General features: G+C 32.4%; 1 protein-coding gene across 1 annotated transcript in view; it reads right to left on the bottom strand.

Moving 5' to 3' along the window:
• Positions 1 to 134: 134 nt before the first annotated feature.
• SLMAP (sarcolemma associated protein) overlaps positions 135 to 17,098 on the bottom strand; it is an 87,227-nt gene continuing 70,263 nt past the window's right edge. Inside the window, exons 15-24 of the mRNA XM_015816328.1 lie at positions 16,455 to 16,535; positions 16,191 to 16,250; positions 15,361 to 15,483; positions 14,572 to 14,646; positions 11,829 to 12,149; positions 9,998 to 10,115; positions 9,135 to 9,306; positions 6,799 to 6,933; positions 3,334 to 3,423; positions 135 to 1,956 (exon numbers count right to left, since the gene is read on the bottom strand). Coding sequence (XP_015671814.1) covers positions 3,340 to 3,423; positions 6,799 to 6,933; positions 9,135 to 9,306; positions 9,998 to 10,115; positions 11,829 to 12,149; positions 14,572 to 14,646; positions 15,361 to 15,483; positions 16,191 to 16,250; positions 16,455 to 16,535 — 1,169 coding nt within the window. The 3' untranslated portion in view covers positions 135 to 1,956; positions 3,334 to 3,339. The remainder of the gene's footprint in view (positions 1,957 to 3,333; positions 3,424 to 6,798; positions 6,934 to 9,134; positions 9,307 to 9,997; positions 10,116 to 11,828; positions 12,150 to 14,571; positions 14,647 to 15,360; positions 15,484 to 16,190; positions 16,251 to 16,454; positions 16,536 to 17,098) is intronic.

Genomic DNA, 17,098 nt, shown 5'->3' with positions numbered 1-17,098 from the left:
AACCAATATGGCAAATAAACACACCTTTCATTATAAGCAGATGTAATACAAACACTGTGATAACTTTGATTATCATACTCTGGTGTACAAAATAAAATATGTGGTTGTCAAAGAAGATTCAAATGAGATTCATAGGGAGAGTAAAGTTATTTTATTAAATCATGCACATCACATGTGTTAGTGCAAATAGTTCAATCTGTACTCCAGAAATTCTATTGTTTTTTATATCTTTACAAAATAGATTTAAAACAATTATTTACTTTTAAAAATGTAATTCTGAAGTTAAGCATTTTCAGAATAATATTTGCAATAACCTATATACAAGAGGTACTGTGTACCACTGGCATGTGTGTGTTGTGGGTGAGTTACAGTTTCCTGCAACTGAAAATAATGTAATGAACAAAAATGACATTTTCTACATTTGTGAAATAACATTCCCTTAAATCTAAATGATCCTCCCATTAACAAATTCCAAATAGCTTAAGACAGAACCTTTAAAATAAAAATGACCCTCAAAGGCAAATAATCTAAAAACTCTATTTAAATATTCAACTAGATTTTGATTGCCATTAAATCCTTGAAACCAACTCAATTTTAGTTGAGAAAAATCTTCCTATGGATTTTCTATCAGTTGAATCATTTCATCTTTCAATTCTTTTTATATTATTACAGATCTTAATAAACTGAGCTAATATGTACTGAAACCGGCACAGTCAGGTGTAAGTTATGATTGCTCGTATTCATAACTCAACTAGAAACATTCATATTAAGGTCAAACAAATTGTGATATAAAGCTTCTAATTATGGACACCACATTCTTTCAGCATAAATTGTTGCACAGAGGACCAATTAAGATATTACATCCTTCCTGAAAGCTGGCCCAATTTGATTTTCTTCCTCCTTTCCCTAACACTAAAAGCACCCAAGAACCTCACATCATGAAGTTATGCCAACACAAGTACAATTAAAGAAACAAATATTTCCCCAGTTTGGTTCTGCAAATAAGTGACTGGAAAAAAATCATTTTTCTAATGTGATATGTGAGAAAATACATTGGGTTTTCATAGTGTCTATATACATGAAATTTAATAAATTACATTCAAACTAAAAATTGGATTACTGCACTATGTTCATCAGAAAATCAAGATTTTGCTCCCAGAAAAACCTTAATTCACTCAGGCACACACATGCACACAAAAACAGTCTAGACTTATGCTTTTCACTCATTTTTTTTCTAGAGCTCTTTAAGGCTGACAATGAATTATACAAGCTCCAAATCATCAATAAAATAGGGCTTTTACTGAACAAAAATATTTGTTTTTATCAGAAAATATGGAAAAAAAGAAAATTGTTCCCAATAGCTCAGTGACTCACAGCAAGTAAAAATAATGATATGTTAATGTACAAATAACATCAAACTGAAAGGCACTGAGCACACTGCATCAACTTCCAAGTATTTAAAGGATATTTGGCATGGATATCCAAATAAGGGAAAATGCATTGCTTTCCACTGGGCAATCAATTTTTAAAGTAAAATACCCACACACCTAACCATCATAAATAATTTGGTACCAAGAAGCCTACTTGAGGCCACCATAACAGTATTTAGGACTCCGACATATAATCTTAAGAATTACATATATGTGTAAGCAATAATATTGCTTACCATAGAATGAAATAATTATTTTATTCCCTCTTTATAACAGATACATTTTGTACAGTGTAAAGCAACGACCCTGCTGCTGCCAAACTCTGAAGGACTAAGGTAAAAAAAGGGTTAGGAAGAGGATGATTCTCTGATTCCCTCAATGTGTGAATGATGCCAGCTTCTAGATGGAGGATGGGGTAGGGATTCAACAACAGTTCTCATGGAGAAGCTCTGGTGAGGCCTGGGTACAGCACCATGGCTGTCACAGCTACCAAAGCTGCCATCACAGGCATCCAAGGCCATTGGCTCTGTGTAGGGAAAAAAAAAGAAAAAGAAAAAAGAAAAGAATCAATCTCTCATTTGTTTTAGTTGATGTTACTTCTTTAACTTTCTTGGCAAGCCTAGAATGTTTTCCGTCAGATTTAGGTTTCGGAGAAATGTTGGCTGCATTTCAATTAATTAAATATAATTTCATTTAAAAGATATTCCAGTGGGACGCAAATGTCCATGATCTAACTTTTTTTTATTTTATTTTGGTGCTTTCTGAGTTAGTGTTGACTCTTGGACCAGTGCCTTCAGTTTCCTTGGCAAGATTTTTAGAAAGAAGTTTGCCACTGCCTTCTTTCTAGTAGAATGACTGGCCCAAGGTCACTTAACTGGCTTCATGCCTAAGGAACTAGAACTCACAGTCTCCCAATTTCTAGCCTGGTACTTAACCACTAGACCAAATTGGCTGTCTCTTAACCGCATTAGCTTTATAATTTCACTACGTAACGTGACTACAATTCCTTTTATTATAAATTATGCTGCCCAGGATTAATGTAAGGTATTTGAAGTATGCATACTGCCTTTTCTTATTTTAAAGTGTTTCCTATTAGTTCTTTGAGAATTTAATTCATTAACAGCATTTATGCTTTGTCCCAAATAAACCTAGATAAGTCCCATGCCAAATTATGACTTCTTCTAAAATATCTTCAAATCCCTTGAAATAATGCATGTTTAACTTTTCTTGCCTAGATTTAAAATGAGTCAGAATATTAACATGCAATGTTAATATTACATGTATAATTATTCATGTCCGCTCTTTACAACATTAACTATTATGATTATTTTATATAAATGGTTATGGTCTTACAGAATTCATTTTGGAAAGTAACAAAAACCACTGCAAGTTTAGAATTGGAAATGCAAATCCTCTACCTACTGCCCTCATCTTGTCCTTCCCCCTCCATCTTTGTCACAATAGTGAGAATTTCTTTTTTTAAAAAAGCATTCAAATTCAGAGAAAAATGTTGGAATTAGTTGACGGTAAAAAAAAAGAATTCAAGAACCAAATTGAAGCAAGCAAACATCTGATTTGCTAAGAGTGAAATAAATAGTTAGGTTTCCTTCCAGGCCCTAACTACAGCACCTTATGTAAGACAAATGTTATTGGAAAAGGAACAGAAAAATACGTTTACAATAGGATACTGTTAGCATTAGCACAGGGAAAACAGACAAATGTTAAATGATTAGTTTGTTTGGTTTGCCAATATTATAAATAATGGCTTATTAAATGAAGAATTGATTTGAGTCAGGTAAATAAGTACTCGCTTTTCATCATGCATTTTTTTTTTTTTTTACAAAAATGGCACAAACAGGTGATAAGGGACGAACATACACGGACTGAATAGTGCTTGTAGTACCTTTCTCTACCACAATGGGCTGTAACACCAAAACAGGAAAGCCAGGATAAGGCCGATGAATACGGCTGGGACGGGTGGAAATATGGAAGGCTAAAGGGAAGGGAAGGGATATTAAGATCATTTTGTGCTTTAAAAATCAATAAGGTAAAGATGATTTAGATAGGGGGATAGTTTAAAGATCAATTCTTGTTTCAACTGAAACATAAAGACATCCAACAAGACACAACTACTTTGGCATACAAAGTTAGTATACCACTGTACAGAGTAAACATGAATAATGAAAAATGAAACATTATTTTCTTGTCACATGGAATTTGCTTCAACTGGATGGATGGCTATCTCCCTTCAGATAGTATCTACCCAGCAAGCCAACATATTTGGAGGGGGCTAGGTAGGCAGACTTCACTAGATGATAGTGTGCAGTACATTTTACATGTACAACAAATGCCAGGGTTTCACCGATACTCAATTCAGAACTTCAAATACTGATCCAGAACTCTGTCCACAAAGTACTCTTCCTCAAACATATCTTTCTCTTCACCAATTTATCACTGTAATAAAATACAAACTCTGTAGCCGAATTGTTGGTGGAGGTCACTTATATAATTTTTTCTTACATACATATCATTTCTATGAAATAAAGAGTATCTCCGAAGGAAAACAATGTCCATTGTAAAGAACACGCAAACACATCTGATTTTGTATAACTATATGTATTCTTCAAAATGATGCCTCATTGTGTAACTATAATTTTTATAATACTTTTTTGTGGGCTAAACATTAAGTTATGCACAATACTTTTCAACAGGGAAAGGAATAACAAGCATATTCACAAGCAATATTATTTCACTGTGTATAGTACTATCTGAATCTAAAATGCTGTTAACATCTAAATCTGATTTTAAAATAGCAATTAATTACTCATGATAAAGGGGTTGCAGCAATGGGTGAAACAACTGGACCCCAAGATTTGCTTCTGATTCAGCAACTCTTATCATGAACCTCATTGATATAATTTCTCATTATGTTCTCTTAAAAAAAAAGCAAAGACTTTCTAAGTCAAGTTCAATTGTTGGCTGACTATAGAGACATATCCATGTATTTTTTCCTATAAATAATACAGAAGTAGTTTGCCATTGCCGCCTTCTGGGATTCTTTCTTTCTTTCTTTCTTTCTTTCTTTCTTTCTTTCTTTCTTTCTTTCTTTCTTTCTTTCTTTCTTTCTTTCTTTCTTTCTTTCTTTCTTTCTTTCTTTCTTTCTAGTTTTCAATTTAGCCCAAATACTAATACTAGTATTAGCACCTAATACTAACTAGTACCTTACTGGTTAGATTCTTAGATTTTTTTAAGGTCAACTAAGATGATTAAAAAGTATAATGGGATATTTTGCTTTACATGAAGACAATGGGAAAAATATAGCATTCAGGCAGTGAAAAATAATCTATACTACAGTACACACGGCATTATTGTGTCGGTAATGAATAGTATATGGTTCTAAACAGAATGAGAAAAAACAGATTGTGTGCACCCTAATCAAAGGTACAAAAAACAACTGTATATTTTATTTCTATGCTGTCTATGTTTAATAAATTTAATACCAGAGGTCCAAATTCTAATCCCACATTTAGAGAGTCTTATGACCTAATAATCAAATCTTGTTAAGGCATGTTAATCTATTAGTAATAGTTTCCTAAAAATGACCCATTTATATAATTGCATCCATTGCATATCAGAACAATAGGTAGGTAAATGGAAATTATGGCTGATAAAATTAAAACTGTAAGACCTGTATCAGGCAGTAGATCAATTAAGAAAAAAAATACTGCCAGCAACTTAATTAGTGAAAATATTTTGGCAATAAGATGTGCTTCACACAAAAATATTTACTGAGTGAAATAAAATACACTTATGATTAGGTGTATGCAATGTTTTGGAATGGGTGCAGGCATGCACACAGCATCAATTTGGTCTCCTTAAAAATAACTGCATTTTTTTTCTGAGCTCACTGGATAGCCACTCAATCTCAGAAAAATACATATTTGAGTTAAGAAACATACCCTGTCTCTCAAACATCTACCTGCATCTTAGCTTACATAGGCATTTTGCTGTTCTTGTGAAACTACCTTACAAGTCCAGGAAAAGATGCAACTTCTTCAAAGATGTACTAATAGGTATAGCATGCACATCATGCGCAATCCAGTGGAATTCCACAATACTGTTGTTTAATGTTGCCTACATTTACTTAAACATGAGGCTGAAGTAATCAGACATTCTGTAAGCACAGCTGTCAAATGCTTTCAAAAGTCCAACTTTTCCTCTTGCTGGAAAAAACCACCTGGTTTATGATACAATGGGCCATATAATTTTTAAATGTTTAAGTTTCAAACTATTTTGAGACTGTTTCCAATAGGAGTTAACAACATTTTAGTCAACAGTTATCAGTTTTAAAGAACATACAAACATGTTTGAATTTGTGATCCTGTATCTGTTCTTTATTCACTATTGCCTCCTTGAATAATCAGAACTTTGAAAACACTTTTTGTAGAATAAAACTTCCAATTATATGAAGTATTTTTTCAATATGCAAAAGAGCAAATTGGTTGCTTTACAAAAGTGCAAGCTTATTAGGGCTATACTATTGATGCTAGTATATACTAGGATCAATAGCAGGCTAGAATATGGATATTTTATTGTACTGAGTAAATTATACACTGCTCAGAGCCCTCTGTGAGAGAGATGGATAATTAAGAAGTTTGACTGATAAACAAACACAAATATATAAATAAGTGATTATATATTTTTCATAGTGAACTCTTCTAGGCATCACTTAGAACTAAAATCTCATATACTTAACTGGGTTAATTTAAAATTATTTTTAAAATAACTTTTTTTGGAAATTCAAGGTCTGTTGCTTTTAATATTAGCAACACAGTTCAGATGCCAATTACAATATTTATACAAATAAGATGTCACCATTGGCCAAACCGTTAACATAAAAAAGGACAAAAATCAGAGGCTACTTAAGCCATGATGCCTAAGAAAAAGCATATTTTTCAAGCCTCAGAATTAAATGTTGGGAGGGACGATAGTGAGGGTGAATGAGTGAGATCATCCTAATCAGCATCTTTATCTCTTTCTTAGTTTTTGTACCCCCATCTACTTAATTCCATCCTTATTCAACATAAAACTTTTCTTTGCACCTGTAAAATGGTTGCTCTAAGTCAGATTATATTCAGGAAAGTAGTGGGGGAGTAGGAAGAAAAATCAATGTTTGGAACCTTCCAACTGGATCTGAAAAAATATTCAATTTTTGGATAATTCACAAACAATTTAAAATTACTTTCTTAATGCTCTATCATCTATATCCAGGAAAATATGAACCAACTGCTTTCATATATATCTTATCCAAATACCTTCACAGTGGAAATTAAATACAATCTGGCATACACAATCTTTATTGACTTACATTATTTCCTTTTTCTTGAAGTAGCTTCAAGTTCTCTTTACACTGTTTAAGTTCATCTGTGACTGATTGCTTTTCCTGCTCGGTGATTTCAAACTTTAATCTCAGCTCTGAAAGCATGGCCTGTGTCTTTTCATACTAAAAGAAATAAAAACAGCAAAAACAAAAACATATTTAAACTTTAAAAATATGTTAAAAACAACTTCTGAACAATTTTTAATTCTTTAACAAATTATTACTCTCTATTATAAGGATTTGGAATAAGAATTTAGATGTTCACATGCTTTATACAGATTTAATTGGCTGATGCATCTAATATTGGCAGAGAACTACAAATCTTCCTAGGAAATAGTGATCCAACAGAAACTCAGCCTCTATAGTTTCTCCAGCTTAAGTTCAGAATCAGACTAAGCTACATCATTACTAAAGCAAAAATTTAGAAAGTTCAGATTTAAATATAAAAGATCAAATAGAGATGGATGATTTTTCTCTTAATAGAACTAAAATTACCAAATTTTAGTGCCTAAACCAGTTTCACATAATATCACAGTCTCCAAATTTAGGAGAGCTTTAACTTTAGCTCAATTTAATGCTCTCCCATCTTAGAAGAGAAATACAGGAAAACTTTATATGAATCCTTGTATTATGTATACCCCTCTGATAACTTTTATTTATATTGTCTGTTAAACAGTGAAGAAAAAAAATATTTCTCTAAAAGTAGCAAAGTTTTGCTACATTTTGTGTAAGCTTTACCCACAAGTGGCTGTGAATGGTTAGGGATAATTTTTTTAATGTATTTTTATTGGTCAATGACTGAAATAGAGGTCCAGATAAAGGCAAATTCAAGAATGCACGCTCAATAGCCATCAGGAAGAGAACTGATTTGCCAGTGATCACTGAGTAAGAATCCTGTTTTAGAGTTTCTGTGAGTTGGAGAGTATATAAATTTAATAAGTTATCTTATTGTTAAAAGAAAAGTGACAAAAGACAATAAAAGCATTTCTTTGACCAGAACTAAGTCTTACATTTTTTCAATCAAATGATAAAAAGTGATGATATCACTCATTAACTGTTAGAAAAGTGGGAATGCAGACCTGCAGATTTTGAAGTCAGAGGTTTGCCTAAATTAATTTCTCAAATAAAACTGATCACTTAAATATGTCTCATGTGAATACATCACTATAATTCTACCTTCTCTAACCAGAACGATAATCTATAAACTAACTGTCCAGAAATATAAACCTTAATTTCAAATTTGATTTTCTATTTTTAAGATAACTCAGTAAGAGAAATAATTCAATAATATTAATTGGATGGCTTTAAAATAAAGATCTTGCCTCTCCCAGACTTAAAAGCACCAGTTTAAGATGTGCAAAGCTAATGAAATGTCTGAAAGAATTACTATTGTCGCTAATATTTACAGTATCAATATATATTCTTTATTGGGATACTACCAACTGATCAGGCAAAATATAAAAAAATTAACTTGATTAGAATATTAATAAATTATTTATTATTAGATTTATATGCTGCCCATATCCTTTTCCAAAGTGATTCTGTGCAGTATTGTCACATATTGTCATTCAAAACTTAACCAGGAGGATATTAAACTGCCCTGCACCAATGTGCTATATTAGGTTCTCTTGGCACTGGTTCTAATTTGAATGGGAATGTTTGTTGATTTGGATAAAGAATATCATGAAGTTAAAAGGACTGAATAACAGAATGTTTTGCACAAATGGAAACTTGAAAGTTTGTTTCTGAAAGAATTAAGACCAGTATATGATGAAAGTAGTACACATTTAAGAATACATTAAATACTTAGTGAAGCAACAGTGACCAGGGATATGTGATTCTGCCTTAGTTGTTTAATATATTTAATGCAGATACCCATGCTTTATGCCTAACTATTTTATGTAAAACATCATTTTTAAAATGGTACATAGTTTACTGCACTGAATAACCCAGGCACTAGCTATATTTCTCTGTTTAATGAAATATTATTTAAAACTGAATATTGATACAAAAGTTTCAAATCTCTTGCTCAAAGAAATACTGGGAGAGAAGAGAGAGAAATCTGAACTCGATTTCATTGAGCTACTTCGTTCAAATTCATCCAATGTTAGGAGAACAAAATAGTACCCTAACTCTAGGCCTCTTTAAAGAAATGCAAATAACCACGTAATCCAGGGGTGTCAAACTCACGTCACGTGAAGTGTCGTGACGTGTCGTGACTTTTTTTCCACTGCCGGCAATGGGGCGGGCGCGATTTCAGCATGATGCATCCGGCCCCTGGGCCGCCAGTTTGACACCCCTGATGTAATCAGTTTGAAACTTACCTCATTCTGAGCACCCTTAGCTTGATTTTCTGCCTCATTAAGAAGTGTTTTTAGAGTAGTTGCATCACGCTGATGTTCTTCTTTTAAAGAACCCATTTTATTTTCAAGTTCCTTTCGGCTTCCCTCCAGAACACTAAGATCACTGGTAAGTGCTAAACTCTGTTGCTGAGAGCTATAAAAGGAAGTAAAAATCACAATACTTCACATTTAGAAATAAGTGTTTTAAACCAATGCATTATAAATGTATGCGCTTTGTAATCATAATATTAATTCTACTGCATAATCTTATAATTAAAGTTCTTATATATAGGCTACTGAGTACAAAAGAAGACATAATGTTCCAAACATGTATTGGTTTGTACAAAAGCATAAGCAAGTATTTCCAATCAGCTCATAACACCAAAAACCAACCAAGCAGATCCCAACATTTAAAATCTAAAGTTTATGAAATTCAATTGTTGTAAGAATAAAGGCTTAAAATGTTAATTATATTGGAAGAAAACAGAAGGAAAATGAGTGAGCCCAAGAGGCTTATTTTCATGTTAAATGAAGCAAAGCTTATATAAAATAAAATCAGCTGGGATTTGGGAAGAGGAATGATATGGGCACCTTCTATATATTTTCCAGCGTAGAAGACATATTGGTCCCACATAATTATACTTTTTTTATTAGCTCACTGAGGTGAATAAGTAGAAACAGAATTGTAGCTAAAACAGGTCAATTGAATAAGAGAGAAGATTTAGATGAACTGTAACATTCACAATAAATAGAAACAAGTCTATAAGTACTAACCCCTAAGTCAGGAGACAATGTTTTGAATTTAACACCTTTGACCTTTTCCTACTTGATTCAATGGCACTTACTTATGCAGCTCTTTCTCCTGTTGCTGAAGTTCACATGCAAGCAAAGAATTCTCCTTCTTTAATGAGAGACATTCAGATTCAAGAACAGCCCACTCTTTTCTTAACTTTTCAAGCTCACCTATAAAGCAAAGAATGCTATAATATTCTTGAAGCTAGCTAAGAAATAACTATTTAAAAAGATTTATTAGCGCAAATTATATCTGAATGTACATGCCTATTTTGGGATTGAAAACTGGTTTTCACTATGACAAATCAGTGTTTTGTGGGCTAAGCTTTTTAAAAAACAACAACTTGAAATTAGTAATATGTTAGGCTCACTGATTTGGGAATGAATGTTCTGGAGAATTCTGGAAATTTCTGTTTCCCCTTTGGACCAAATATTGCATGGGTAGTTCAGCCCAAAATACGCCTGTTTTGTCCAGAATGCCATGTCCAAAACATATCATATTGCTTCTTTTCCAAAGAATTTGTTTCCAGAAACCAACAAACCACATCCAGAACAGCATTGGACCAGAATAGTTCTGACATACTCCTAAGGCAGAGGTCCCCAACCTTTTGGGCACCAGGGACCAGTTCCATGGAGAAAGGTTTTTCCATGGACCGGAGAGTGCATGGTTGTGTGCTGCCTGCATCCCATGGATGGGGCTTTGCTTGTTTGTGCAGATTGGTTGCTGGCATGCTGTGGTCCGGTACCAGTCCATGGACTGGGGGTTGGGGACCCCTGTCCTAAGGGACAATCTGGAAAATTAGTAAATTTTGTACATCCTTATTTGAAACCTTTCACACAGGTTGAAGAAGCACAAATACATTTTTAAATTAATCACTGCTTGTTCCTCCATAATATCAATCTCAAGCTGAATGATTTCACTCAAAACAGAATATGAAAAGATCCTGATAGGGTCTTACAATGTAATAATCTTTAGAATTTCATCAATAATTTGATAGAAAGAATGGACTTTTAGAACATCATCTTAATACAATGAACACATCATTTGAAAACTAGAATTAAAAACACCTTTTTCTATTGTTCTATAACTTTATAGGAGATAATTAAAATGTACAGTATAGATATCAATTGCAGTGAGCTTATGGCATGATTGCTGTCAAGACATATATAAGAAATATGGGCCATTTTACTGACTGGCCTTGAGTCACCAAATAAGCTTCCAGGTCTTAAAGATAAACGTAAACCTAATTTTCCCCAATTTTATTCCAATTTCTTAACCTCTACACCTTATAAGTTAGGTAATGATAAATTGTCTCCAATGTGGCGCAGTAAATCTAATACTCATCCATTTTGATTCCAGTAATAGTTCAATCTAACAAGCCACAGACAGAATCGCAGTATTTTATATATAATGCACTTTTAATTTGAGGTTGTTATGACAGGACCTATATAATAATTTACAATTTTGTGTATTTTTATGGGGGCAACTCCTGGAAAATATACTTGAAAAACTTTTCCTTACAAGGCATTTGAGTTTTGGTTCAGAACTACACTGAATCCTGGCCCACCAAAGTGCACTAGAGATTTTAATTTTGGACCCAGCTTTCTTTCCAAAACTTGTGATATGCAACAGTGGACAGTTGAAATCCCTCAAATTACGTGTTGCATTACCACGGCAAAGAATTAAATAAATTAATTCTTTACTGTATCAAACTTTAAAGTTCATCAAGCCTACTACTATCTTTATTACTATGATATAACTAAAACTCAAATATTTACTCTATCTCAACTTCTTTGTTGTTAATTTAATTTTTGTTAATGAAAAGGCAATGTACCCCCAAAACCAACTTTATACAAATTATTATTAAGACAGTTGTGCTATACCTTGTAAATGGGTGGCTTCCTCTCTCTGCTTATTCTCATACTGCTGACATCGTAGCTGAAAATTGGCTTGCAGACTGACGATTTCTTTTTCATATTTGGAAGCCTCTTTGTGCCATCGTTCAAGCTCAGCTCTTACTTTTTGAAGCTCTTCTTGTAAAATAGTGACATCCGTGTCCCTTTCTGATGTGGCCTTTTCTGCCACATCTTGCAACAACAGGATCTCATTCTGAGCACTCAACAATTCATTCCGTGTACTGGAGATCTCATTTTCCTTTTCTTCATGAAGACGTTCGATATCTTTTTGTAATCGATGCAACTGAGCTATAAACATTTATTAAAAATTATATATCTTAAAATTGTAACTACATAAATTCACATTATTTAAATATAACTATAAAATATTATTATGAAGTAATACTACTGTATAAGATAAAAATGCTTGCATTACATTACAATATTGTAGCATACATTTTACAAAGCTAAGTCCCTTATTGTTATATTTAAAATATTTAGACAAAATTAGAAAAATATCCATAAAAGAGGCACTTTTTGAGTGGATTTATGAGGTTTACCATCATATTAAGCTTATACATTTATCACAAGTGAGGAGATTCAAATATAGACAAAGAACCTTAGATAGAAGAATATCTATATATGAGAATCTGTTTTTTTTTCTACAACTCTGAGATCTTTCTCATGTCTCTTCTCGTTGTTTCTACTAGTCCCCTGACCACCGATTTTGTATTCCTTGCCAACGACCTTAACCCATACAGATCAAATTACTTTTCTTCCCGCTCCCCAGACATGACAGCAGTGTTCCAATATCTCAGGGGCTGCCCCAAGAAGAGGGAGTCAAGCTATTCTCCAAAGCGCCTGAAGGCAGGACAAGAAGCAACGGATGGAAACTAATCAAAGAGAGAAGCAAGGAGAAATTTCCTGACAGTTAGAACAATTAATTTCTTCCAACTGTTATTCTGTTCTGTTCTGAGACATGTTAGTTTCTTTTCAAGTATAAGAAGCTGAAAGGTGCTTCAATTATTAAATATAGGAAAAAAGGGAGTTAATCCAGCTTCACAAAATTCTGGTGAATGGCAAGAGATAATCAGAATGTACTGGAAAGAGAGTATAGTTGAAGTCAGCTCAGGTACTGATAGTGTAACCTTGTCCTGCACTTCAAGAAAGCCATAGCAGCTGTTGCAAACCTTCCTTTTTTATAGCTATGTTTATCTATTTAAATAACACTTTTGTTTGCTTCTATAGCAACCAATCTCCTGCAGCTTATCTGTAATTGTTAAAATAAATGAGCAGCTGCTACTTAAGGAGAGCAAATGCTTATATTTGTAATTTATTTTATTGTTCTTAAACTACAATCTATTGAGACTAAAGAGTTTCAATAGAGTTAGCTATTTTATTTTTTCTTCTTAAAAATGTATTGATAAAAGTGGGTATAACTGTGAAAGACTAGAGCAGTAATAGTCCTATTTATTTTTTCTCTAATACAGAGTGCAAAGAAAGGTAATAATGAAACTCTACATCAAGTTTTCCCAAAGTTTACTGACCGTGAATAGGAATACTAATACAATATCAAACCTAATTAAAAGAGAAAGTTTAAAGGCAGCGAAGTCGTCCGGACTAAAAAAAATATTCTTAATGTTTTTCCTTCTACATGTGAGTTGTAATAATACTACTGTCCCGGAATCTTTAATACTTTTATTTTTTGAACTTGTTCTGGTTTTCCTGGTCTTGTCTGATTCTTAATAAAAATTTTACTTTTGTAAAACAATGAAAAATTAAGTTTAAGTTTAAGTGTCGTTTTATTATGCTAGAAACCTAACGATGTTCTTATAGTGCAATATTTTTAAACAATCAGTTTCATATTTACTCTTAAATGTTCTAAAAGTGAAAAGTGCAAAACAAAATAAGCCAGCAACCTATGAAGACAAATAGCTTAAATGGACTCTAGTGTCATCTGACAGGTCAATCAGCTATTTATAATGGCTTTCTCCTAATATGCAATAAAAGTTGATATCAAGCTTTGCCTTGGATAATGTCTGGGGAATTTGGGCTAATCTCAAAACAGGATTCCTGACAATCAATGTCACTGTGCAGGATGAGCACGATTCTTCCCCTCTGGAATATCCTCTTATCAGATATAAGAACTGTATTCTCTGTGATAGTACTGTTTTCAGGGAGTGTTTAGAAACACATCTTTTTAAATGTGCCCTTGAGGACTGAAGCAAAAATGAGAGAGATAACCGAGTTAGGTTGGATCTGGCTGCTTGTTTTGAATTGTTGCAATACACTATACATATTCTTTGTTTTACTGAAAAGCACTTAAGTTACATGCCTGAACTGCCACAAAAGCATTTGCAATAAATAATCACATAATATGGAACTGTACATGTCATGCAAAACCAACACTGATAGTAGCACTCTTAGGCAGATTTTTAGAACGTATCTCCAATAACAGCACATGCTACGCAATCATTCATTAGAATCCCCCTTAAAAAGTATTCTTGTTCATTTAAATAAATGATATTTATTTATTTACATATTTATTTTGCTGCCCATCTCACCACATTTTTATATCCTGTTACTGATAGTAGTTAATTTTACAAACCATTTTAGTAACAGACATTTCATTCTACTTAAAGAATTTTGTATGGAAAATTATCATAATTTCTGTTCTTTTCAATGACAACATATGTATTTTTCTATTAAATTTTTAAGATTATTTTTTTACCTTGGAGAACTTGGATTTGTTTGGTGGACTCTTCAGCTTGCAATCGATATGCTTTTCTCTCTTCTTCCAACAGAGCTGTAGGTATTATGAAAATATTCAACATACCAATTTATTATGACTGCCATTATCAATTTTAAAGTACCGGTAGGTATTAGTTTTTAAACAGATTACTTAGTTTAGTATATCATTAGATTTTTGTCATAGCCAATGTAAGTAAATTACCATATTTACATTACTGTGCTAGTTAATAAACTGTCTAAAATTGTTTAAAATATCATGCACTCTTTTTAATGCATTCATGATACCATTCCACTTTGAAGAAAAAACTGACTATGAGGAAAATGACTGATTCCATTTTAATTGCTTAAGCTAAACATTTATTTAAACTTAAACCAAAAGATACTATTATATATGTCTAGGCTGAATTAGGTTCTATTAAGTTCAATGGGACTTATTCCCAATTAAGTGTGGATAAAATAGCAGTGTTTCCCACCTTTGCTGAAAGTGTGGTATAATCATATAGACCAGTGTTTCTCAACCTTGACAATTTTAAGGCATGTGGACTTCAACTCCCAGAATTCCACAGCCAGCAATACTGGCTGTGGAATTCTGGGAGTTGAAGTCCACATGCCTTAAATTTGTCAAGGTTGAGAAACACTGATATAGACATATACCATGCATCGAGATTAAAAATAAACCGATCACAGACTTAAATGCCATCTTCAATCACTGTATTGGGGCATAATAATTTCCTGTGAATTCTACAACTCAAAGGACTCTTCATCTCACCTTGCAATTCAAAGCATTTTTGTTTACTGGTTCTAGCTAGCTCTTGGGCTTCAATCAGTTCGAGGCGCAGCTGCTGAATTTCCTGTTTACTTTCAGTTTCTGATTGTGCACCCTGCAATTCATCTGCTAAAAGAACATTTTTCTTTAAAGCATCACTTTTGTCAGTAGCTTAATTTCTATTACTTTGTGAAGTAATAGGAATCAGATAAAATTAGTTAACTATACATTATGAATTAGGGAAAGGTTAGGAGATAAATAAGACAGTATTTATATACCCAAGCCATGCAAGAAGTTATAAAATATAAATTGCCAGGAACAGGTTGTTAATTCTAACCAAAACATATTTAGCAGTGTTAAGATTTTATATACAATTTTATATAAATATATTTTAAAATAATTCTAGTATCACTGATATTTCATTTCAGATTTTTCATAATTTATTATTCAAGAATGAAATATTGGGTTATTGTTTTTAAAGGGGAGAAAAAGACTTTTGCTAATTTATTGACATAGCTATCTTCATTTATAAGAGGTGAGAGTAACGAAACCTATTCCTCTAAGAATTTAATATATTAAAGAAAAATAATGCTTTATGTGCAAAATTAAAATTAGAGGATAAGGTACACTGAAATTAATTTGTTTTCTGTTTTGGATTATACCTATATTTCATATATAGATAAAGTACCAGTTTGTGCTTTACCAACAGTCATCAAAAGCAAATTACAGACAACAAAATAAAATTGTCAACCCATGTTTCCAACTAATATTAATTCCAATATTAAATTATTTGCTAATTAAAACACATTAAATATTAAGAAAATAATATTTACCTTTTAAGAGAGCAACTTTAGCAATAGGTTCATTTAATTCATGATCATCCATCTGAGCATCTAAAAAAAGTGAAATTATTTTAGAATTTGAGGTAATATTTTTAAATCAATTAAAAACTCAGCACAGGGCAAAAAGTATAAAAATTCAACTGAACTAGAAAATTAAGAAGCTGTTTTAAATGATTTTTTAATTTTGCTTTTTTTTAAAAAAACCTCATTACAAATTGTCACTTAAATCCAGGTTCACTGAAAGATATGCCATACCTGTAGTGTCGTCACTGCTTTTCTCTTTGCTTGGGCTCAAAGTATCTGAAAGCTCAGCTTCTTTAGCTTTTGCCTGATTTTCTGTAAAATATAAACACTAATTCCATTCAAATAAATGTGCAACTGTATGCATGCTTTCAGCATAAATTTTAACAAGTGGATTAAATTCCTGCTTGAATTGGATTAAATGATTCCAGATCATGCATTAAATATTTTAAAAAAACAAAACCATGCAGGATGAAGTTGCTTAGCCTTTTCTCTGAAACTTGTTCTTTGGCCAGCTGAAACCCACTGAGAAATTAGTTGTTTTGTTTACTAATTCTGAGTATAAATCAAGAAAGAGGGATAAAGAAAAGGGATTCTAAAACAGTGTATATATTTAACATTGAAAAGAGCTACAGTATTAGGAATAAATGCTGCTCTGTAGCACTTAAGTGGATAAAGTAACAATAAGTTGACGCATTACCTATAATACCATAATGTTTCAAACAACACAGCAGTTAAAATGAAATGCTTTAAAAAGACACTGATAGAAAATCTATTTCTCCATTAGTTTCTTGATGAGCTATTAACTATATCCTCTGATCCATCTACAAGTTTTCATATTTGTATAATGAGCTTTTAGGTTTAAAGAAGCCATTACA

This window comes from Protobothrops mucrosquamatus, unplaced genomic scaffold, assembly GCF_001527695.2.
Source record: "Protobothrops mucrosquamatus isolate PMUCROS unplaced genomic scaffold, P.Mucros_1.0 scaffold428, whole genome shotgun sequence".
Classification (NCBI taxonomy): domain Eukaryota; kingdom Metazoa; phylum Chordata; class Lepidosauria; order Squamata; family Viperidae; genus Protobothrops; species Protobothrops mucrosquamatus.
Note: the sequence above shows the minus strand (reverse complement) of the source record. Positions and strands in the feature narration are given on the sequence as shown.